Consider the following 24,633-nt stretch of genomic DNA (forward strand, 5'->3'; position numbering starts at 1 on the left):
AGGATATGAAATAGTAACGGACAAATATACCCTTTAAGAACACATATAAAATATTTTATAAAATTAAGTTAAATAATTTTTTTTCAATAATTTTTTTTTTCAAAAATACTAAATTAAATAAAAGTAGTTTTCAAAAATATTAAATTAAATAATTTTTTTTCAAAAATATTAAATTAAATTAAATATTTTTTTAAAATATTAAATTAAATAAATTTATTTTTAAAAAATATTAAATTAAATAAAAGTATTTTAAAAAATATTAAATTACATAAAAGTATTTTTTAAAAATATTAAATTAAATCAAAAATATTAAATTAAATAAAAGTATTTTTCAAAAATATTAATTTTTTTCTCAAAATCAACAAGGGTATTTTTGGAAATACTGAAGGATAATATCCTTCACTTCAATTTCCATACTTTCATTGGGTCTTTGACTCAATTTGAAGAGTTACATGGACCTTTTGTTAATTTGGGGGTCCATCTACCCCCAAAACATAATTTTCTCTATATTTTTTTATTATTATTAATATCAAATTGGCATGAGTTTTGGGCTTTCCTTGTGGCATTACAGAGACAACCCATGCCCCAATGGCTCCATCCCATTATAGTAATTATAATATTTTCCATCTCATATCAAATCTTTATTTATTTATCGTTATTAATATTTCAATCAATTTGGCAGAAACCCTTACATGTAAGTTGACTTGGTTGTGAATGGGAGTGGGCCAGTGGATAAAGATTTTCAAACTTTCTGGCGATCACGTCAGAAAAGATTCATGAGTGCCCATGCGTTGGAAAAAACTCACTACAATCCAAAATGTGTAGCCCTTGGCTCCTAGAAAAATCCCCACACGGAGTTGAAGATTCCATTTCTTATCTTCATCTGTTCCCTTTCCCTACCACTTCGGGCTCACTCACCTAGAAAATGGTGACTCCTAAAATCCAAAGATACACGGACTTGCCTTGTTGGCTGATCATGACCAATTCAATTTTTTTTTTTAAAAAAAAAAAATGGGAGAAAAAGAAATGGGATGAATCAATTTATGATCCAAGACATCCGTAATATTTGGGTAATTGTGTTATGTGAAAGTTGGATAAATTATTTCATTATTTATCCCATTTATCCTAACTTATATTCAACCCCTTGTTATCACACATTATCGACCATCACAAAGGAAACATGATTTAAATGTGTTGACTTAAAATGTTAGGTTAGCATTGACTCCAGATGTATTGATTTGAAATGTTGGATTAGCATTGACTTGAAATGTTGGATTAGCGATTAACTCGGGGCTCCACAAAGTCATCAATTTAAATTAAAAAAAAAAAAAAAACTATAAGGCGTTAAATCAACAATGCATATCAAATTTATTTGTACTAGTGTTTTAACACCTTGTCTCTTGGGAAGTCTTAGAAAAATACTTTTGAAGAAAAAGAACCAACAAATGCAGCAGGAATTAGCAACAGATATGAATGTTCATACATCATGAGTACCTCCAGTTGAAAACTATTCTTTCAACCCTCATTCAGCATTCCTTTTACATTTCCCACTTCCTACAAAACCAAAAATTAAAAAATAAAATATTAAAAAAAACAACAACAACTCAGTTCTGTGGGAAAAAAATGGTTCATCAGCAAATCCAGACAAGTCCATTTGGCAATGCGATAGAACAACTAATGTTGATTATCAGTGTGCTTTCTTATTTATGATGCTTGTGCTTAACTTACCTGTGTTAGAATTCTACTTTTTTTTTTTTTTTCAAAAGAACAGCTGCAATTGTATCATGTCCAGGATTTCCAGGCCTTCTCCATTTTATTTGCAAGATATCTAATGGCATTAACGCCACCAACAGCCACTAGACCAGATACAGCCTGCCTTGCACTCGAAACCATAACCTTGCGCCTCAAAACTCCCCGCATACATTCTGCAGCCTCTTCTCTTGAACCAACCACCACTTCACGTAGTACTCGTCCTGAAATTACAGCATAACATAAATGTCATTAAAAAAAATATGGAAGCATCATATTGGTGACATCTAAACATTTACCTTGGTATAAGCAAAATTGGAAGTTTGTACAAGAATTTCAAATATTATCTTTTTCAAAAGATGCTTCAGAGTAAATGATGCTTTAGATCAGGTAAAGGAATAGAGACTGTAATTTATAAACCATGCTTATGAATCCACTATGTGCAGGTTGAAGTTTCTACCTGATTCACTGAGTTTCGTTTTCTCCCCTAGCTTCATCCCCATTTGGCTTCGAACCTTTGAAGGAAGAGAAGAAACAAGGGAACGAGCTACAGATAAACCACAATCCTGGGGTTGAGAGGTCAAAACATATCAGAACATTTGGATTTTGGAGCCAAGTTTAAGAAAAATCATATCATACTAGATAGTGAAAAGACCAAGCTTTCCGCAACATAAAACTAAAAGCTAGCCAATAATAAGTTCATCATCTATTTCTTGTATCTCATTGTGATCCCTAGAGCAGTGTGCTCAAGGCTGGAAAAAAATTCAGCATGACTACTTAATGAAAGGAGGTCCTTTGGAGAGGAAGTATCACTTGGTTAATTGGGATACTGCTTGTTTGAGTAAGGAGAATGGTGAATTGGGGTTAGGAAAATTTCTTTTACTAAATAAGGCCTTTTTGGGGAAGTAGTTATGGAGAGTTACCAAAGATAGGAGTGCCTTTGGAAGCAGATTATTGCAGGGTAATTTGGGGAGTCAAATCTGTTGTCCTAGCAAAATCCCACACGGAATTGTTAAGAAATGTGAAGATTCCAGTTCTTATCTTCATCAGTTCCCTTTCCCTACGAAAGAAAATTCTTGAAGTGAATGTGGGGTTCACCTATAAAATGGTGACTCCTAAAATCCAAATATATTGGTTTGCCTTGCTGGCTAATCATGACCTATTCAAAATTTGTTTTTTTTTTTTAATTTTTTTAAAACCAAAATCAAAGGAGGTAATATGAGAAAATATATATTTTAAAAAAAAAAAGAGAAGAAAAAAATGGGATGAATGAAATTATGATCCATGAGATGTATAACATTTGATTATTGTATATTATGTGAAAGTTGGATAAATTATTTCATTAGTCATCCTAGCTTATGTTCAACCACCTGCTACCAACCTATCACAAATGAAACATTATCCTTCAGTGCTTCCTGAGTACTTGAGGTCCACCCCAAGTTTTGATAGGAGCCATTTATACATTATCTTTTACATAATAAAAGAAACAAGTCCATTACGTAACATACTCTTCACTGCTTCTCTATTAATGATCATCAGATAAAAGGAACTAATGTTTCAAGGATCTCCACTGTACTAACATAAGATACTCCATGAAGAAGTCAGAGGGCAGACAAGAGAGATTGATTATTGGAACAATAAACAAGGAATGTCAAGCTCTCTTAAAAAATTGTTAAAGAAAGCAAAGAAGAAAGTTCAATTTGGGAATAACTTAGGGTTCCAGACAGACCTGAGATATAATTGCTTGATGACCATCAGATGAGGAGAATCGTAATAACCCTTTGGCTCCATACTCTTCTAGCAATGGTTTGTACATTGTTTGGAATAAATCAAACTGCACTTGTACAATCTTCTTCACCTGAAACAGCTTGCGTAAATTAAAAACAATTACTTCAAGAGAACAAAAGAAACAATGTTGCAATTCAGCCTGCTTAGGCTAAGGAAATGCAATATCTAACATAAGCCACAGGTGAAAGCTTTAAGACTATAGAGGTATGCCATTAGCAGTTATGTTCTGAAAGCATGCAACCCAGCCGAGGAGGAATCTAGACCTTAAGAAATTATCTTTGATGATGGGAATTATCTCAAGTTAGCTAGGTTTATCTATGTTGTAACATTATAATATTATATCTGGTGGCAAATAGTGTTCATCAAAAGTAGTTCACAACTTTGAAAAATATATCTTAACTTCTAAGAAACGAAACCAACTATAACTCATTGAAACCCATCTAATAGATGCAGAGAGTCAGCAATATCAGGCTTGTCAAACCTATTAAAATCTACATGTTTCCCTCCTCAGATCTACACAAGCTGTCATGAAGCTTACCTTGTTTCTGTCCTCTGCAAACAGCATCCGCAAGTCACCCATATATGAGAGGCTACATATTTTGGCATACAGATGTTCCTGCATGAGCATGAAATAAATAAAAATGGTCTATCAATTCTAAATGACTAGGCTGTGACCAATAAACAAACCTCAGTGAACTTGGCTGGCAAAAGGAGGAGAGCAGCAGAGATTGCACCCTTCAAATTAACAGAATTTAAATTTCCAATATCCAAATTATCCACGAGTACTTGAACCTGAAAGATATTGATGGAACTTTAAAAGAGAACATCAAACATGGACAAATGAAGTATATGAATAGGAGGAATGCCATGATCTCCCAATGACCAAGATATATCAACCAATAAGTTGGCAAGTAATATCCACAGATGACTGTGAGCCTAAAAGCATAACCTTATTGCGTATATGATAAATTTGGATCTCAGAAGTTCTGACTCTGGAATATTTTGAAGTTAAAATTTTGTTAAGAAGTTATAGGAGGAATTTAAGAAAAGTTCAGAAAAAAAAAATGAAATGAATTTGAATGGGGAAAATGATTTGTCACAGAATTTTTCAAATTTTTGGGGTAGCCATGGAACAAGAAAAAGAGAGAGAAAATATGTAGGCAAAATACAGAGGGAATTTCTGATGAGAACCCTTTTTCCACCTTTAGGAAGATACCAGGATTTCCAGATAGCAAGATTTGGTTACCTACATTTCCTTGACCTTAGAAGGAGCTCTCCAGTAGTAGTAGTACGAGAAATATGGTTGGGGAAAGACCCACATCTAACACTGTTTTACACATTATGATTTTATGAGTTCACTATGCACGGAACACAATCTTGAAACATAGTTTAACCCTTATACTGCTTTTATCCATTTCCCATGCACTGAGAAAAAGGCTTCTAATGGTTGACAAACATAAACAAGGCAAAGAAATGGCTAGTTCAAAACCCTATCAGAGGGTGGCAACAGTATCAAATTATTCTATATTTTAAAATGTAGAATTTCACATGAAGCTTGCAGCACCTTCTCACAAGAAGCAAGTTTTGTAGAGGATTGTTTCTCTGTTGTCAAGAAAGAAAGAAATTGATAGGTAGAGATGCTGAAAGAAACAAGAAAAGTACAAAAAAAGCAGTAGGAAGACATACAGGTTTTTGTAAACGACCACTTAAGTAGAATGTCTCCCAGTTCAGTACGTCCTCAACCAAGTCATGCATCCTAACAACTCCATACTTGAACATCTGCCAAAAATTGCTTAGAGGAGAAGGATTTTAGGGAGACAGTCAGAAATGCAGTAAATTAAGATATGGAGAAAAGATCTTAATGCACAATAAGTAGGACAGCCAGCTCTCTTGCTGTCTCACTCACTCACATGCATGCACACACACACACATACAAACCATCTTTCATGTCATTGAATGGCCAGTACCTCATCATTCACAGAAACAAATGGGTTGAAGTGTACTCCTACACCAATTTCATCTGCTACTTGAGTAATCTAATACAACCGACCAAGATATAAAGTGTTAGAGTTCATAAGAAACATATTCAAATACAAGAGAGACAAAAACAGTTTTACTAGAACCGCACCAGTTTTGCCCCTCCAAGGTACACCATCGATGAGGCATAGTGATCTCTGTTCATTTTCAGATTCTTGGTTGTACATTAAACAATATTAGGGTTTTATCAGTATTTCAGAGCTCCTTTCTCTACAGGAGACGAGAAGAAACATCCATATCCAAACTTACCTGAGAATGCCATTGCATGGGATCTGATACACCAAGAATGTAATCCACCATCGTTGACTGAAAATTCACATACCGAATGTAAAAGTCAAACAATCAAAGAAGATATAGTCAAGGTAAAATAAATGTAAACATTGAAGGAAAAATATATTTAAATAACCTTGTTATAATTGTTTGGATGGAGAGCTGAGCCATAAACACAGCAGAACTCTACAGGGGGTAGAAATTTTAGGAGACTTGCAAGCTCAGCTTTTTTCTCCTTCTCCATGCTCATGCTTAATACTGACATGCGAACATGTATGTCAGAAAAAGCAAATAGCAAGTAAATTCGAAATCTTGTAGCTTCAACATTTGCATGAAAACGAATTAGCCTAGTTTACATATGCAAAATGTGAACATAGTGTGCACACACCCATCTTTTACATTTCAAATTCTAGTAATTGCAACTAATGATAATTAAGATAGCAATAGCAGCAAACCCATGAAGTAGATATAATGCTTATTCAAAAGAAAGTAAAGAGATAATCTATACTAATTAACAATAACCATGCTCTCCATTTGTTGCTCAAAAGACAGACAGAAATAAAAACAACATTTCTGGTCACCACTTTAACTAAGTTAAATATCTGAATAACAATAACATCACTTGGGTGGAACATTTAAGATTCAGTTCTGAAATTCAGTTTCATTTTGTAGATTTCCCCAGAAACCAAACAGAGTCACAATTAAAATAGGTCAAGGGGGACTTGCTGATGATCGTACACAGATGACACGAGCTCAAATGTGCTAAAAAATTATGATCAACTGATTCTCAAATTCAAGAAATCATCAATGACAGCGGTATATAGACAAGATAGGTGAAAGTGAATAAGAATTTATATCAATCGAATGAATTGTATCTAGCCAGCCCAAATCATGTGGTTATCAGTTAAAGCTTCCGGAGAGGAATTTCATCAAACAGGTGAACTGCAACTAGAAGCCCCAACCCTCACCACTAAGGGCATGCAAAATTTGAAAGATTGAAACTTCCATTTACATTTTCTCAGTAACCAAACACAGCATAATCCAATTTTTTTCCTCTACAGTTGAGAAGAGAACTCACATGATTTTAGGATGGGAGAGGGTTTAGGGTTTTAGGAATTCTATGATCATTTGAATCGTCTAATCACTATTTTGGGTGAGTAGCGGTGAGAGGGTAAAAAAGTCATTACGGTGGCCAATGGGGTACACGTGGTAAGATTTGATTGGATAAATACAGAAATTAGTTTTTAACATTTTAACGAGACTGAGCCTTAATTGAATAAAGGCTTCAAATTTCTTTGATATTATGTGAAATTACATGAATGGGTCAAAATATTTTCTATTTCAAGTAAAATAAAACTATTTCTTTTATTTAAAATTTACTACATACTTCCCTTTTGGTATAAGAAAAAAAAAATCATTTAATTTGGCAATTCAAGTGCATAAAAAAGATTATTTTATATTCAAAATCTTTATTGTTGCAAATTTTTTTGCAGAAAAGAAAGTAAAAATTAAGTCTGGTAATTTTTTCCTTTTTCCTTTTATAAAAATAAGTAGAATTAGAAAAAAAAAAAAAAAGGGAAATTTTAGAATTAATTTGAACTAAATAAATTTTCAAAAAATTTTCCAACATTATTTCTTTTTAATGTAAATAATATTTTTAGTGTTTTATTTTCCTCGTATATTTTATGATAATTGAAGTACAAGATTTAAAAGGGCCTTTTTCAGAATACATAATTGAAAACATTTTTTCAGAATTTGTAATGAAAACAGGTAATTTTTTGCAACAATTTGAAATATTTTCGATTGTTTTGTGAAGAGTGTTTTAAACAACAATTGACGAGATTCAAAATATTTTGAAAACTTTGGTATAATAGATAAATGTGTAATACCCTTATGAAAAACAAATCATAAAAACAAATTTTCATATGTTAATTCCAAATAGATATTCATTTGCCAAACAGACAGGATTTTTTTTTTCTCTTTTTTTGGTTTATTTTATTTTATTTTATTTTTTATCCAAACATAGCTCAACCTCCATTGTTTCAACTTTCAAGTCATTAAAACTCAAATGATAATAGAGCAGAAAGCAAAAGAAAACAGAATGAAGAACATCTGTAACTTTCTTTAAGATCAAGCTCATAACATTTGGCTATTATGGTAATAGTATCTGTTTCTCCCATCAAAACCCACAAATCTTAAGAAGGGCAAACCCACTGGTAAGTAATAGCCATGATATGATCATGTCCAAGGGGGAAAAAATACAGAGGATGGGTGAGTTCTTGGAAAGGATGGGAAGTCATTAGCAGGCAGGTTTAGTTCTGTGAAGTGAGCCATTCCTGCACCGACACCAAATCAGGAAGCACAGTTGCGCCAGATTTGGACCACTCAATGGCGTCGGGGGTCTTAAATCTGTCCAACAGAAGTGCATGCATCCCCACACCCTTCGCCGGCAAATAGTCTTTGCGCATGCTGTCACCAATGTGCAACACTTCTTCTGGTGCAATGTTTCCAGCCCTTTCAAGGGCAATCTCATAAATCCTGGGGTTTGGTTTCTCTACACCTTCAAGACCAGAGAACACGCCAAAATCCCATTCGGTTCCCTGAATTTCCAATCATCATGAATGAAACCATCAGAATTTCACCATGCTCAGTGCATAGACATTCATTAGAATGATAATGAAGCCAGAAAGACCCTGAAATCTACCTCCCCTCTTGTTTGAAAGTAATAATTCCTTATGAATCAATACAGAGGGATATGGCATATATGCAACTTTGGGATAAAACAGGGTGGTGATATAGGCCATTGCTTTGTATTTATTTTCAATTAAGTTGAAGAGGGTCTAATGAAGAGCAGTGAACATGGTTGAACTAAATAATCCATTTACCTGGTTCAAACCCAAGGCAGGAAGGATGACATCTTTATACCGATACTCTGCATTGCTAATGATCCCAACTTTAAGACCCTTTTCATGTACCCATCTGAGAAATGGTTGGGAGTCGGGGAAGATGGTATATGGTGCAGATGAACCAAATGTTGAGTATATACGTCTGAACACCTTCTCAAATGTCTCCTCATCGTAATCATATCCTGCCTGTCAGGAAAACAAGATTTCCATTTCATGGCAAAGCTAAGAATAAAAAATATTTAAACGAAAAAATCCTGGACACAGCTCTTCCATATTTGCTCTTAAACTTACTGCAATTAGTATAACAAAGTGACAGGTAATACTGCCCAAATACTGAAAACCAAAATAGGTACGTTTCTAACATGTTTCTCACATTTTAAAAGAAATAATTAACGTCCTTATACCCTTGTGTCATGCAAGGAATACTAGGAGAGGCTGGTGATCATGATAAATTGTGCCTAAAGATCTAAAGGAAAAGTTATGTAGCTTACCCTGACGAAAGAGTCTCTAACACAAGTTTTCCACCACACAATGTTAGGCATTTTTGCTGCATATCCAAAACATGGATACTTCTTTGCCATCTCTGTGTATGCAAGTTTGAAGCCCTCGTGGACCCTTTTGTAGTCAGGACATGGCAATCCAATAGATTTGGCTGCCATGCAATAGTAATCACCAAGCTCACCTTTGTAAGCTATGAGTGTACCCGTGACATCGAAGGTGATACAGCGTAATTTTGATAACATTGACATTATAGCAGTGGTGCAAGTTCTGGGAACTGAACAAACTCAAAAATATCAGGGAAACTCCAGCAAACTGGGTAGGATCATCAAGGTGCTGAGGGAACCTATGGAAAAACGAGCTTCTTCAACAGATCCAACAGTCCCTGCGTTTGAATATTTAACAGCATGGTTACAAATGCAACAAGGTGTTCTAAGTAAAAACAACAGAGTATGCTAACAGTAATTAACAATTTAAATCCAACATAACTGCCTTCACATTAGGGTTAGAAATAATTACAGAAACAACAAAAGACCTCTGTCAAATCGCAAACTACTGGTAAATAGCCTACAATATTTATATCTTAGTGCATTTTATTATAATGATGTTACAAATTGAGAAGGCCCTCCCAGTCAAGTTGCTGGGTGTTTCCCAACGGATAAACAAAGTGAAAGGAGAGAGAGGCTGTGATAGGTAGCATTGCATCCCAACCATGGTTTTAAACTTCTGTAATACATTTTCATAGATTAATGTTACATTTGTAATGACCAAAGCTCATGTGGCCTCTATCTTTTAGACTTTGACTTCTCTTGACATTTTAATTCTACTTTTCCATACATCCTCACAAGCTTCCATGAATTAATTACAGTCTACAAGCAACCCATGTTTAATCATAACTTCAAGCTAAGGCCTTGATTCCAAGTGGCGTACAATCCCATTGGTTCCTATTTATTGGTTGTGATCTCATCCTTCTCATCAACAACTTCCACCAATGTGGTGTTCGAATTCCAAGTTTTAAGCATATACTAAGAAGGCGCTTGTTTTTTCAGTTTTTTGCTTAAAGCAATTTGCTTTCAAACTTTAGGTTGTTTGTTTTTCTACTTTTTCATGACTTATTATAAACTTTTTGTTGAATAGAAAAAACCGAAACATTTGGCTTTTTCTAAATGGAAAAAGCAACATGTTGGTTTTTCTTTACTTTTTAATGTTTAATAGAAATAAAATATTAAAAAAACAAACAATCTAATACTTAACACTATCAAGCATTAAAGTTCATTTAGAATTAAGTAAAAAAAACAAACACCTCCTAAGTTCTTTTGTTTATCATACCTAAGCTCACTTACCAGTTTCTTCCACAACCAAATGGCCCAAGATGTATTGAAATCATATTTTCAATATGGCCAATCTTAATCCATAGAGTTTCATAGACTCAGCTTATAATTAGTTTGGTTTTTCCCATATATATATACATATATGTAGAGAGAGAGAGAGAGAGAAAATAAAATAAAATAAAAGTAGAATTAAGTCAAGTCAGGTCCAAATCTTCAAAAAGGGTCTCCACAACATCAATAATAGCATTTGCATCTAAAAAGAGAGAAATCGAAGTGATCAAATAATTCCCAGAAAAGCTAGAGATTTTTCCTCTTTTTCTACTCTCAACTCCTACCTCTTAAACACTAATTGGTCAGAAAGGGCAAACCAATTTCCACTATTGAAAACACAATGCAATTACTAAATTGAATTAAGGAAAGGAATGAAGCAAAAATTAAAATGCATGCAGACTCAACTCATCAGTTGGACACTTGTCTGATAGGCTATCTGATCAAACTATCTGACCAAGCACATTGGAACAAGTGACGCTGAACCAGAAGATAAAATACAATTAAGACATACTCTACTGGCAAAAAAAAAAATAGTAATCCTAATCTGAAAATGGCAGAATGGTAGTGTTCTGACTTAACTAGTTCATATGGCTCAAGTTGATCAACAATGTGGCTTAAACTGATCAAGAGACAACACTTTAACCCTAGAAAAAGGGAAGAACAGAAGCTTCATAGAAAATAAGAATTGACCCAAGATGACATAACAAGCAACAAAGAGGAGTTATTACCAGTCAAATAGTTCAATAAAAAAAGGCAATCAGATCGACGGTTTTATTAACAATCTACAAGCAAAAGATGAGACAGCAGCTTTTCCTGACAAAACAACAGAAGAGAAACACCTTCTGTTGTCAAGGAAAATGACTTGATTGAGTTGAATTGATACGGGGATTTCACTTCTGAATAAGATGAAGTCCAATAATAACTAGTCGTCCTATCATTACAATCTGTAAAACATCTGCTATGTTGCTCAAGGGACTTGAGCCAGTACACACATCTACTAGTGGTGATTAAGAAAAAGGTCAGAAACCTTCAAAAGTACTATGACATAAGAGGAACTTATTTGCATATAGAAGGAAGAAAAAAAGAGGAATCAGATGATAGATCTAGAAAAGATAACCCAGTCATGTCTGTCTCATGAAGCCTGCTCTGTGAAGTTCAATATATAATCTCAGGCAAGAACAGTTTGGAGAGATATAGGAATGTTTTCCTTAGTTGTGCATGTTATTACCAATGATGGTTTACAAGTGACAAGTTCTCGGAAGAAATATGTTAAACCTCAAAGAAGTGTTTTAAGAGAAAAGAAACATTAGGCCTCATGATGTTTCCTTGTCATAAAGGTGGTGACTTTCTTGAAGTTGAATCCATATCTCAGACAAGATTAACAGATAAAGCATTAGAAAACACCCACTTCAAAATAGTTTTAGATGCAGAATATGCACAAAGCATCTCTTTCAGATACTGCAACCCTTGAACTATCACATCTGAATTCTCATATCTCAAGCATCTCTCATGAGATAACTTAATTATCTTTTAGGTATATATGCATTAATTCATCTCACTGTCGAGAGGGATTAATTATTCAAAAGAAAAAAAGACATTCTGTGTGTTTATGGATTATTGAATTGAACAAAAGAATACAAATGCTTCACTCTCATCTGTCAGATGATTTGAATCTCTCAAACAAAGCCTTTCTAATTCTCTCTTTCGGGTACTGATATCTATTTCCTTGATGTGCCTGTAGCCGACCCTAATTCCCTCCTTGAAAGCATTCTTCTTTAACCCCGAAATGTTGCAAGACCATGCAACTAAACCATCAAATTATAGACCAAAATACACCTTTCCAACACTACATTCCTAGATTGAGATTTGAAACCCCAAGTGTCTTGATCCAACAAATAAGCAATTTCCAGATTTTTCCCAATCCAATTCCTATTGGCCCAGATTCCCAATTCTGTAAATCAATGAACCCGTACCAACCATCAACACCTCCAATCCTTCAACCCAGAAACCTCTCCATCGGATTCATTTTCAACATCAAATTTAATTCATTCCAAATTATCAAGAAACAGGCATGGGTTGTGTACATATACAACTGTCAAAGAGTTATCAGTGCCTCAAAAAGGAAAGAGATTAAGCTCTTTGATTCAAATTTCAGTACAAGCCAGCACAATGTAGATACTTCATTCCACTTATGAAAATAATCAATTTTCAGCCAGAAAACCCCCTTAAAACTTACACATATACTCTCAAAAAAACATGTGAAATTCAGATTCAAAGCATTAAAACAGAAACCAAGTGAATGCACCAGCATCAGAGAGGGGAAAAGCAGTAGGTACAGGGAGGCAGAAATGCAGGTTTTGCAGAAATAAGCACACAAGAAGAGATAAAAAAAAAAAAAAGCAAAGACCCATAAAGAAAAAGGTGTTTATGAGCATACCCGGAAGCTGAAATTGATAGAAATCCGATTTTAATCGGAGGAAATCGCCAACTTTGGAGCTAGCTTCAGCAGCACATTCGTGGGTTTGGAATTGGACCCCATCTCGTGTCATATATATTCACTCAGACGAGACGTCTTCTCCAAGTATTTATTTCGAGGATCTTGTCTTTTTTTTCGCTAGTCCCCACAATTTTATATAATATCACATTATCCAACCTTTCATAATTTTCATTCCATCACGAAAAATATTGTACAAAAAATATATTAAATTTTTTATTTGACATGTCATTGAAAATTGATAAAAAAAACACAAAAATTACTTAAAACTTTATATATTTTTAATTTCTGAAAATATTGTATAAAAGAGAAATAAGAAAAGTATTTCACAAACAAACTATAATTTTTCCTTTTTTTTTTTTTTGTTTTTTCGTCCTCCAAGTTCCTTAATAATTAACTTGGATTTTGATAACTATAAAATTGAAAACAAAGTTTAAGCATTTTTTAATTAACTTTTAAGATTGTTTTAAAGTAATAATAAAAATGAAAAATAAATAAGTTGAAAAAACTAATTTGATATTTAAGTATTCAAATAAAATTTTATTCCTAAAAATAAGTAAAAGTTGTTTTAAATAAACAAAAAAATTGTTTTAAACAATAATTTTAAAAACTAATTTTTTTTAATAGTTGATTTAAAACACATACTAAATTTATCTAATTTATCATTAAAAAAATTAAAAATATTTAGAGAAAAATTTAAAAATAAATATTTAGAGACGGAAAATCCGGGTAAATAGGAGAAAAGGTAAGGGTATGAATGCAAATAAAAAGAACCGAAAACCACGTATCAGAAAAACCGCGGAAGTTTGCCCGTGGAATTGGATTTATAGGAGTACACAGAAAGTACGTGCACTCACGCGCAGTTGGTTGTGCGTGGAGATTAAACTCCACATGTAAAACGACGTCGTGGGGTCCAGACTCCAGACTCCAAAACTGTGGTTGTGGGAGTCAATCTCGTGTTCCGAGGTTCCTCATTAAAAATTAGGGGCGCCCACCGGGTTCAAATAAAGTGATTCTTTTGTCCTTGGATTATGAACTTACGGCATACTCCCCAAAAGATACTTTTACAATTATGCCTAATTTTTTATTAAGCATTTTTAAAAAATAGCTTTCAAATAAAATTTTATTTTAGAAATCAAATATAAAAATAGATAATGCATGTACTAATTATATTTTCTATTTTTGAATAAATTATTATACTGCAAAACAAATGCTTGTAGCAAATTTTTATAAATAGAAGGCCAACATTGATATGAGATGAAAGACGTACATCAAGGGTGCGTGACACGTATAAGAAGAAAAATGGAGCAAGAATATCTTATTAAAAGAATCAAAATTTCAACATTTCCATGTAATGATAATTAAAACTATGTTTGTCGGGAATATAAGAAATCTTTTTTTAAAAAAATAAATAAATATATTTAAAATTAATAAATTATTTTTATATCCTACTCTTAACTTATTTTAATTATATAACACTTCTATATAAAAATATATAAATTTCTTATTAATTTTAATTATATTTAACTTTTTTTTTCGTAATAAAATCAAATAAGAGAAAATCATTTTTTTTTTTTTTAACATCCCTTCCTATTCATTCCTACCAAACATACAATAACAATAACAATCACATAAACAGCATAATAGTTAAACCGTTATGACATTCATGGGTGAAACAAATATTATGTACACATACACAGATTTTGTTTAGATATCACCTGAAAAACAAGAGATTTTTAGGTTTTGTAAGACTGGCTCCATTATCATACAGCATAACCAACTATGTAGATGATGAGATTACTTGGGGTTTTCTATTTGTTTTTCATAGGTGAGAAATAGTGGGCAATGCTAGAACCTCGTTTTCCTGTCTTGGCCGGCTTCTGAGGCCGGAGCCAAGCTTGGACTTCGGCTCGGATTTCTGGGGGTAGCTCATCCATCACAGAAGGGTCAATCTCATCGATCTTGTAACTCCATGTTTCCCTTCTTTCTGCACCCCCGCCTAAACTACACCTTCTATCGTTAGGCCCAGTCTCAGCAGCCATCGTCTCTTTTGGCAGCTGAACTTGATTTAGTTCTTCTGAGCTCCAAGCTTGGACTTCTTCTTGAATTTCTGGCGATAGCTCATCCATCACAGAGCAGTCGATGTCATCAATCTTGTAACCATCATTTCTTTTGGCAGCTGAACTATCGCGTCTAGCATTGGACTCAGTTTCAGCAACCATCATTTCTTTTGGCAGCTGAACTTGATTTAGATCTTCTGAGCTCCGAGCTTGGACTTCTTCTTGAATTTCTGGCGGTAGCTCATCCATCACAGAGCAGTCGATGTCATCAATCTTGTAACCATCATTTCTTTTGGCGGCTGAACTATCGCGTCTAGCATTGGACTCAGTTTCAGCAACCATCATTTCTTTTGGCAGCTGAATTTGACCTGTTTCTGAACAGCTCTCACTTGTAGTCCACAAACCTGCAACCAAGCATCGACTCCTGGGTGAGTAGAAAGGTTTAAGGGAGATAGGTCCTGGAACCAGAAGTTGGGGTGGTCTTCTGGATGTTACCTGAGGATGATGACACTTTGGTATCTTGGATGGGTTCAACTTGCTCTTGCTCAGACAAAGAGGAAGTGGGATTGTGCCTCTTAAAGAATCTCAAGATTGACGGTGTTCCCTGCCACAGCAGATGGAGAAACAAGCTAAGACAGGAATCTAAAAGCCACAATTATGATCTAGAGAGGGCAGATTGAGTAGAAGGGGCATTACTGTTGCATAGCATTTTTGTACGCATTTCTTAATCAGCTAAAGGGTGCATCTTATGGAGTCCACATTTATGAAATCATGACCCAACCTAGGATAGCGATTGTTCTACAAAATGTGATTCATTTGGCCTAGTCAAATATCCATCAAATTATGCAACCTTTGTCTAAACAATAAGCTAACTAATCTAAAAAGTTCAATTTTTTCCAAATTTCTTGCCAATTCCAAACTACGCAAGATTACTTTTAGAAGTACTTGTTTCCAAGTCCTCATCATGGCCCCTGTCCCTTTTTTTTTTCTTTTTTTTCTTTTTTTGGAATTTTCTGGGTCAGCATGTCTGTACCTTCCCAAATTCATGTCCATGTAAGTGGGTTAAAAGGATAGGTGCATCTTGGTCCATTTATTGAACCAGAATGCATCTGAAAAAGGACAAAGTTTTGTCCAACTCATTCTCTATTGGAACACGGATTCAATTAAGAGATCCAAACTCCATATATACACTTACTTCCTAAAATCCCATCATCTACCGTATGTAGTAAATCCGGTAGTGCAAATATCTAACTGCCTAAACATTCTTTAAGTAACATACTAATATCCATGAAAGCAATTAATCACTGAAGGGAAAATAAATTAAATTTGTACCAAACCTGGTCTTCCCACATTTTTCTTTTCTTTTCCTGCTGATCCAGGTTAGGCATATCATAATTTATCCTAGTTTCTTCACCAGGAAACTGCTTTTGTGTTTCTCTGGGATTCAATCCCAGATAGCTCTCACTTCCTGAATAAACACCCCAGTCTGATTAAATTGTGAAAGAGAAGATGGATAATCTAAGAATAACAAGGAGAGGTGACAGCTGCTATGACTGGAAACTACCTGAATGTGATAATGATGCAGCTTCTTCAGTGGACCTGTCCTGTGGTTGCTTTAATGAAGAGGATGACAGGTCTTGGCCATGGAAGTATTTCATGATTGAACATGTTCCCTAGCAAAAGAATTTTTCCAAATATGCACTCAGATGTAACAGAATTTCTCTAGGGCATTAAAGATGTTATTTCAAAACTATATTATCAAAACCATAAAAACAGATGTTGCTGAGCCTCTTTTACAGTAGCAGCTACTTTATTTCACAATGTATCCATGCCACATTTCTACATTGAGAACTACACTAGCCTGGCCAAGTTAATGCAGCATAACTAATAAAGGAGTACAAGGCTATGCTAAAGTATATTTTTCAGTACAAAAAGAAATAAGTGAAGGCAGCATATAATCAAATATTCAATTAAGCCCTGAATGGATCTTTCACTTAGCCAGCAGGTGAAAGCCGGTAGGGTGTAGGCTTGGGAATAGTCATAAAATCCTCATCCTAGCCTCGCACATAGGCTAAACTAGGACAAGAAAGACTAAAGAAGTATTAACAATAGAATCCAAAAACATTGCACAGCAATAGAATAATAGAAACCAAGTAACTTCAAACTTACAGTTGGGATGGCAACTATTTTACTTGCAGAAACAGAAAGAGCTGTTATGCTCCATCCACTGCACTGATTTGCTCGAGTCTTTACTTTGCACGATCCCAAATATTCACGCAATCCAGCTTGAAATAAATTCAAGGCATCTTCTTGAATCTTGGCAATCCCATACCTCAATGGACATGACTTAGAAGGGAATTTTTTATGTGAATCCGAGTCATTGGACTGCAGCATTAACACATAATCAGAAATGGAAAGATCTGCAGAGACCCAGATTGCTTGGTGAAAGAAATATACCTAAGATAAGAGAGTCACAAAAGCAGTGCAGAAGAAAAATAGGGACCTTGTATGCTCTAGCATGCAACGTGAGGGTGTGTGCAATCCTCTTGTTTTGCTCCAAGTCAGAACGGAGTCGTTCATCCAGTTCTTCACAAAGTTCATTGAGCCAGTTTTCAACCTGGAAGAAGAACCACAGACCAGGTGCAAGGGACAAATAATGACATAAACTTCCTTGTTAGTGGAATATAAGTACTTCAAAGCATTTTGTAGGGATAAAACACAGACAGATCCCCAGATATAAATAAATCAATTCCCAATGAGAAAACCCTCACAAAGTCAGAGTTTAGAAGCACATCTATTATGGCCAAATTCATCTAGGAACTTAAATTGCAAAGCAAATAAAGCTTCCATCTTTTACCAAATATCCTTTGTGACTGAATCCTTGCTTAACACACACACACACACACATACAAAAACACTAGCACTTTCAACATGTAATTCTTTAGGAGATTCATCATAGTGTAAGAAAAATTCTTACAGAAGCAATTGTTTTCAGAGCCTTGGGGCCAGGAAATGTCTTCCCAGAACCATGGCTCTTAGAAAGCAGACGACTCTCAACTTCTTCCCCACTGATCCCTCTAGCAATATTCCATAACCAAGTACTGGAGTGCAAAATAAGAGTAGGAATCAGAATACATCTAGACAATTGTCGAATGACAATGCAAATGGAAAATGCACTGAAACAAATGATGCTAGAAGCCCTTTCCCAACATGCTTCACTCAAATAATAATTCACTAAACTTTTTAAAAATATCTTAAAATTTGAGACAATTAGATTGTGTGAAAGTATTACAACTATGGAGAGAGGTCACACAAACATCCTATAGCACAAAAGATGGAGAATAATTCTAGTTCTTAAAATACACGAGGATCCAGAAAAAAACTGGGAAGATAATGTCTAAGAGAAAGGGGGGTGACAACAATAGTTGGCATGAATTTGGCAATAATTTGACAAACAGTGAGATAAATAAATAAGCAAGGCAATTGAAGCTATGCAATTTGAAATTATAGGGAAATTTTAGGGATGGGTAAACTCTGAACTTTCATAATATATTGGAAAAAAATTGTATTACATACACTTAATAAAAAAAAAAATATTGTCTGTAATCCAAAAAAGTTAAACATCAAGAGAATTTTGTTCAATGATAGAGAATGACCCAGTATTTATGCCATAACATTCTTGAAGCTTCTCCTCTGAGAACTGCAAGAGATCTCCAACGGTGTTCACACCAAGATCACTTTGTAAGGAACTCCCAAGCTTTCCTCCAAGCTGTTTCCTGGAATATTTTGCTTCAGAGCGTATTAAACAAATGCATTCCATTGTATTCCATTGTACAAGTGTACTCAGGTGAACAAATGCACCACCACAAAGTACAAGATGATAAATGAATAAAAAGTAAGTTTGAGAAATCACATGAATCTTAACTGTCATAGCATTTCAACACAAGACTAAAATTTTCAAAATGAGCATAATACCTTATCTAAAACCAAAACTTACATTTTCTTTATAGGCAAAGAACCAAGCAATCCTCTTACACATGAGAGGGGCACAATGGTTTGTTGAGCAGGTTTATTCATGGCACTTGCCAATTTGGCCAACATCTGCTAACAAAGTCATATAATGAGCTCATGATACAATGACCAAGTTTTCAAGGGCACCTTTTCGTAAGGTGATGCTAGTAAAAAACTAAAAATAGAAATAAAGAAAATAAATACTTCCTACCTTATTATGGGCAATGCCAGCAGAACATGTAAATTCAGTCTCCCTAAAAACTTGCATCCTAAGTTCTGCAACAATAAGGGCCCCACAAGCTAACAACTTGTCACGGTGATCTGCTTGACTCCTGCAGAGCCACACCCTCACACTTTCTTTGATATCATTTCCACCCTAAACCAATACAAATCAAATATTAATGGTTATTGCTGTGTAAAATGCAAATTGGGAACTGACACTGATTCAGCTCCCTTAGAACTCAAAGTTTATAGCAGCAAATATTGTTAAATAATTAGTTACTCTAAAAGCTTAACGTGTTAGAGAATGAGCCAATAATGTATATCAGGCTAACAAGCTTTGTACCTCCAATTTGTGTGTTAGAGGGGTAGAAAACCAGTCATAGATTAATGAACAAAGAGAGAGGTTTGAACTAGAGATCTCTAGGAATTACAGCTCTAATACCATGTTAAAGTTACCAGTTATCCTGAAACTTTAAGCTTTAAGAGAAAATGGTTATTTAATATGGTGATAGAGCTGAGAGCTTTTGGGTTGGTAGATCTTAATAAATATAACTCCTAGATATGGTAATTACTAGATAATACATATATGCCAAGATTCCAGAGAATCACAATGGAAGAACATAGGAGTCTTGGGCCACTAAGAAAAGCCCACTGGTTATTTTTCTCATTATTGAGCCCATGTGTAAAAGAAGACTGCCCATGAGGCGAGGTGCTAGGGTTTTAACCCATGTATGTTGGCATAGTATACATAGTCCACTATCTAAAAACTCAGCTTTTAGGTCAAATTGGTACCTTAAAAAAATAACAGTAGATATTGCTGAATACTTGGATTGCTCTTTCTCTCAAACTTCTTGCTTAGCAAATCATGTCGCTTAGCTGATCAAGGAACCAGCTAGTTGAGGTCTTATATAGGGGGGGACTTTTTAATTCATTTCAATGAGTGCGTTTCTAATAAAAATAAAAAGTAACAAAGCCTCCAAAACTTTTCTTTTGATAGGCAAGGAAAGGATTAAAGCAAAAATAGCTCAATAGGAAAAGGGGATGCAGTCAACGTACATAGGGTGCATATGAGGAAGCAAAAAACAACACCAATGGACACTCATCCACTATTTACAACCCAACAGATCAAGAATGACCAACTTGAAGATGATGACAAGACCAATGTAAAAGATAGAAAATGAGAGATCCAAACAATCTCCTACTTCAAAAGATCTTCTATGATGTTCCTACCAAAGTGTAAGCAACAGGAACAAAGGAACCTCCTCCTAAAATTCCAAATCCAGTTTGTCTTTGAAAATTATCCCACCCAAAATCCAAAATTATCTGAGAGGAAACACAAAATGAAAAGAATTGACATCGCTGATGATGACCTATGTCAAGGGACTTGGTTTAGAGAATCTTGGATGAAACACAATATAGAGCTTCCTATATCCTTAACTTCTGTAGCTTTCCCTATAATCTCCAACATAAGAATGACAACACTCTTACATACTAAAAGTTCACATCTTGTCATATTATCGTCATTTATTTCATTACCATTATTAAAACTGTAAATAGTTATAGAAACTGAAAACCAATAGAGCATTGTCTCTACCTCATTAAGCCCCAAAACATGTGACTTAAGAGCTTCTTCATCAATTGCTTCCAAGCTCTCAGGAGGCATTTCTGCTAGCATTGCTTCTGCCGCATCAGTAAGATCAAGATACACTTCATCAATTGAAGCCCGCTCACATCGCCCCTTCCTTGCAAGAATAGAAACCACCTGCAAGTTCAATCAAAATCCAAAACAACTTCCACCTTCAACAGGAGCACCCAAATATAAAACCACTCAGATTCAATAACTTGAATTCCATAAACCTCTGAACCGGCATTGCGGTATACGTTCAAGTCCGCTTTACCACGGGCAACTGGGACCTGAACCAGCTGAATTTGCGGGCATACTTGCTTTGCCTCATCACCTCGCATTGAACTGCATTACCAAATTATGCTAAAAAAAGCCCCCTACCCAAAAATAAAAATAAAAATAAAAATAAAATAAATTCCAATATTACCGCTTGACGCCAAATTTACGCGCCTCATAGCTGACAGCGATCAAGCCCCCGCCTTTCCAGGAGTTGTACTGCACCACTGCGGTAGGCAAACCCCTCAAATCGGGTTGCTTCCGTTGCTCCACTACAATGACAGAGAGCAAATGCGTTTAAGAAAGAACCTAACCATCGATAGCTTGTGTTATCCCGCCATGGAAATCGGATTCCCCTAATTCCATGTTGTGATAGCTTAATTGGGATGCAGATTAACAATTAAATTAGGGCAAAAATCATTCAGTCTGTCAAGCCAAAAAATTATCCCAAAAGGGGATAATTACTGAAATATTCTTATATAAACAGAACACAGGGAGTGAGAGGAGAGAGAAGAGAGTGAACCTTGAACATAGAAGCAGTCCATGTCGATGTGAGCGATGATCCTCGCATCCGACGATTCGGGTTTCGCCACTGGCATTTTCTTTTCTTTTCTTTTCCTCCTCAGAAACTGAATTGAGAAACTTGGGAGGGAGGTTCAACAGTTCAACTCTTATTTGCATTAGAACGACGCCGTTTCAATTGCTTCAAGCCTACTTCAAACTCTGTTGAAAACTTTTGAACTTTTCTATTAGATATGCAATCCATCTCTGTCAAAAAGACATATGAAGACTTATATCAGAAGGAAATGTCTTCCTACTTTTCTCAATTACCGCCCCATTTCTTTTGAGAATCTTAGCAATTGTGACCATCGTTGGAACAACTGGAATATGTCACAGTAGATTTTGGCAATCTGCTGAAATGGCTTCTTGTAATGCTATATATGAAGAGGTATTACTGGACTATTACAACTGATTCATATGTTTTCTTGAATGTCCGAAAATTTGCACTTGTCTAATCTTGGGAATAGAATGGAAATTATGTTCATTGCGTTAAAAATATAATACCTAACAGAATAATCCAAGAACTATCTATTTATTAAATGAAATATATAGGTTAACATGAATTTAATTCAAACCTAATTCTACTTAACACAAACTTGTGAAAAACATGTTAAAGTTTGAGTCTTGTTGAGGAATAATATGAAACAAAGGACCAAAAAAATCTAACTTTTGTTTCCCCTTTTGTTTAAGGCTATATTTTGGAAAATAACAAGGAAAGAAAATAGAGAGAAAAAGTGAAAGAAAAAATTAATCTGTTTACATGGTTTGGAGGAGTTTATATTTATATTGAACAACACCCCTCGAGTCCTTGTTGTGTTCCAAGAAATTGTAGGCTCAAACAAACAAACAAACACTCTCTCATATCATGTAGTCCTGGTTGTATTCCAAAAAATTACATGATCAAACAAATAAACACATCAAACAAACAAACACCCTCTCATCCCATGCATTCCTCATTGTATTCCAAGGAATTACATTATCAAACAAATAAACACCCCTCACGAATTGATAACATTTGTAACGACTCATTTCCAACCATGTAGATATTGTTTGTTTTGGTCTCGATGGCCTCTCGCGACTTTAAAACGTGTCTACATGGTTAAAAGGAATTCATACTTATATAACACCAGAAACTTTCTCTCTTATTCGATGTGGGATATCACAAATTTTCACTTGATTTACGTCATTAATTAATTTAACAATGTTCTAGAATTATCAAATTTTGATTAGAAGAACCTATGCGCTAATAAATAATTTGAAATACATATATATATATATATATATATTGTATTTTCTATCGTACAATCAAATAAGAGAAATTTATTTTCAATAGTATTTTTTTTCTTTCCTCGTTACTTTCCATGAACCAACCATAACTTAAAAGTAATATATAACACCAATAGAAAAATAGTAAAATTAAGGATGAAGTTTTACAAAGTTAATTATATTAAAAAATTTGTAAAATGATTGGTTTTATCCGCTTGTGTAAAGTGAATTACTTTAAAAGTTATTGCTAATTATAAACTCAATTAATTTAAAGAATTAGTTAAAATAAACTATTATTAGCATCAACTAATATAAGATGCTCATCCTATTTCTCCAATATTGTTTCTATATTTGTCTCTATATCATAGGATGGATGGTTCCTTTCATTCATTCTTTTTATTGTAATTGACAATGTCTATAATCCATCATCATAATTTGGAATGCTGTGGTCATTGGAAGCAAAAATAAGAAAGAATAGTGCTAACAACACCAACCACACCAACATTATCACCATTTTGGAAAGATCCAATCATCCCATTATCGGAGCTCTAAGGATGAAAGACATAACAAATCATCAAGAAGCTATCCATGAGGATGGTCATTACATGGGGAATGAGAATGATCACTTAAGAACCATCTTTGGAGGAGGATGAGGTCATAACTAGGAGAGCATATATATAAGTTGATATAGCCATGGTAAAGTAGTTATATATATATATATATATATATATTGACACCAATAAAATATATATTGATCCATAGGATAAGATTCAAGGTGTTGATATAGTCATGGTAATTTTAGCTCCGTATATATAAGTGTTTCAATTAAGAATGTGGTTGCAGAGTGGGATGGACTATACTAGTTTGCCTTGTTGTGTGTACTTGTTGCCTCATGGTCGGTTATGCCTCGGTGTTGTTCTCGTGAAGAAATTAGAGTATCCAAAGTAAGTCTATTATTGCTCAAATAATCCCTCACTTGATTTTGTAGGAGAAAAAAAAAACTTATAAGAGAAACCTAGAGACACCTACATATCTCCACAAATGAATGGAATTTTTTTTTTTTTTTGAGTGTGGAGAAACTTAGAGAAAGCTACACATCTTTGTAGAATGAATGGAAGATTTGTGAGAAATGTGGAAAATTCTTAAGTATTCTTGTGGAAGATCTTAAAAGAGAATTCTATAGAGTTATCGTAGAAGACACTCTAAAGACTTTTTGAGAAGTTTTGTACCTAGTTTGTATATTGTAGTCCGGAAAGAATCCTAGGTTTGTGGAACATCAAGGTGTAAAGAGTTCCCTTACACTAGAAAGCTTGTAAGCATTATAAATTGAATTTATCTAATTAAAGCTTGAATTCTTTCAAACTTCTAATTATTTATTCCTTTCTTCACTCTACCTTCAATGTCTAATTATCTAAAACACCTCATTAATTTCATTAGAAATTGGAATTATAATACTTTTTTCTTAATCATACATATGAAATAGCATATT

At 34.3% G+C, this 24,633-nt stretch overlaps 3 protein-coding genes across 6 annotated transcripts; all 3 read right to left on the reverse strand.

Annotated features, from left to right (window-relative positions):
• Positions 1-1,344: 1,344 nt before the first annotated feature.
• On the reverse strand, positions 1,345-7,026 carry LOC100243868 (uncharacterized). Of its 3 annotated transcripts, none has more exons than XM_059737482.1 (12): positions 6,923-7,026; positions 5,981-6,102; positions 5,824-5,880; positions 5,666-5,728; positions 5,505-5,573; positions 5,224-5,316; positions 4,225-4,329; positions 4,076-4,153; positions 3,479-3,607; positions 2,210-2,315; positions 1,729-1,973; positions 1,345-1,554 (listed from the first exon to the last, which is right to left on the reverse strand). In XM_059737482.1, the coding sequence occupies exons 2-11, from the start codon at positions 6,092-6,094 to the stop codon at positions 1,783-1,785; spliced, it is 1,005 nt and encodes a 334-aa protein (XP_059593465.1). In that variant the 5' UTR covers positions 6,095-6,102; positions 6,923-7,026; the 3' UTR covers positions 1,345-1,554; positions 1,729-1,782. The 3 variants fall into 3 exon arrangements, with proteins under 3 accessions (XP_059593465.1, XP_059593468.1, XP_059593467.1); XM_059737485.1 differs by lacking the exon at positions 6,923-7,026 and adding an exon at positions 6,857-6,878; XM_059737484.1 differs by having other exon boundaries at positions 1,345-1,973.
• Positions 7,027-7,946: 920 nt separating this feature from the next.
• LOC100249255 (haloacid dehalogenase-like hydrolase domain-containing-like) lies at positions 7,947-13,193 on the reverse strand. Its single transcript, XM_002273903.5, has 4 exons — positions 13,068-13,193; positions 9,242-9,633; positions 8,730-8,936; positions 7,947-8,444 (listed from the first exon to the last, which is right to left on the reverse strand). The coding sequence occupies exons 2-4, from the start codon at positions 9,497-9,499 to the stop codon at positions 8,157-8,159; spliced, it is 753 nt and encodes a 250-aa protein (XP_002273939.1). The 5' UTR covers positions 9,500-9,633; positions 13,068-13,193; the 3' UTR covers positions 7,947-8,156.
• A 1,575-nt stretch (positions 13,194-14,768) lies between these two features.
• LOC100266192 (DNA polymerase eta) lies at positions 14,769-22,209 on the reverse strand. Of its 2 annotated transcripts, XM_010650952.3 has the most exons (14): positions 21,841-22,209; positions 21,469-21,589; positions 21,275-21,386; positions 21,012-21,179; positions 19,407-19,571; positions 19,182-19,285; positions 18,841-18,960; positions 18,162-18,285; positions 17,688-17,801; positions 17,354-17,569; positions 16,749-16,857; positions 16,522-16,652; positions 15,680-15,788; positions 14,769-15,588 (listed from the first exon to the last, which is right to left on the reverse strand). In XM_010650952.3, the coding sequence occupies exons 1-14, from the start codon at positions 21,914-21,916 to the stop codon at positions 14,936-14,938; spliced, it is 2,322 nt and encodes a 773-aa protein (XP_010649254.1). In that variant the 5' UTR covers positions 21,917-22,209; the 3' UTR covers positions 14,769-14,935. The 2 variants fall into 2 exon arrangements, with proteins under 2 accessions (XP_010649254.1, XP_019078047.1); XM_019222502.2 differs by lacking the exons at positions 21,275-21,386; positions 21,841-22,209 and having other exon boundaries at positions 21,469-21,565.
• Positions 22,210-24,633: the final 2,424 nt, after the last annotated feature.

This window comes from Vitis vinifera, chromosome 1, assembly GCF_030704535.1.
Source record: "Vitis vinifera cultivar Pinot Noir 40024 chromosome 1, ASM3070453v1".
Classification (NCBI taxonomy): domain Eukaryota; kingdom Viridiplantae; phylum Streptophyta; class Magnoliopsida; order Vitales; family Vitaceae; genus Vitis; species Vitis vinifera.

Excerpts from the sequence above, each read along its gene's own strand:
- LOC100249255 (XM_002273903.5), bottom strand. The coding sequence starts at position 9,499 with ATGTCAATGTTATCAAAATTACGCTGTATCACCTTCGATGTCACGGGT. Across the intron at positions 8,937-9,241 it reads TTAGAGACTCTTTCGTCAGG|GCAGGATATGATTACGATGA; the intron begins GTAAGCTACATA and ends TTTTCCTGACAG. Across the intron at positions 8,445-8,729 it reads CTGCCTTGGGTTTGAACCAG|GGAACCGAATGGGATTTTGG; the intron begins GTAAATGGATTA and ends TTGGAAATTCAG.
- LOC100266192 (XM_010650952.3), bottom strand. The coding sequence starts at position 21,916 with ATGCCAGTGGCGAAACCCGAATCGTCGGATGCGAGGATCATCGCTCAC. Across the intron at positions 18,286-18,840 it reads TGTTATGGCATAAATACTGG|TACTTGGTTATGGAATATTG; the intron begins GTCATTCTCTAT and ends TTTGCACTCCAG. Across the intron at positions 15,589-15,679 it reads CAAAGTGTCATCATCCTCAG|GTTTGTGGACTACAAGTGAG; the intron begins GTAACATCCAGA and ends GCTTGGTTGCAG.
- LOC100243868 (XM_059737482.1), bottom strand. The coding sequence starts at position 6,094 with ATGAGCATGGAGAAGGAGAAAAAAGCTGAGCTTGCAAGTCTCCTAAAA. Across the intron at positions 5,729-5,823 it reads CCATGCAATGGCATTCTCAG|AATCTGAAAATGAACAGAGA; the intron begins GTAAGTTTGGAT and ends TGTACAACCAAG. Across the intron at positions 2,316-3,478 it reads ATCAAGCAATTATATCTCAG|GATTGTGGTTTATCTGTAGC; the intron begins GTCTGTCTGGAA and ends TCTCAACCCCAG.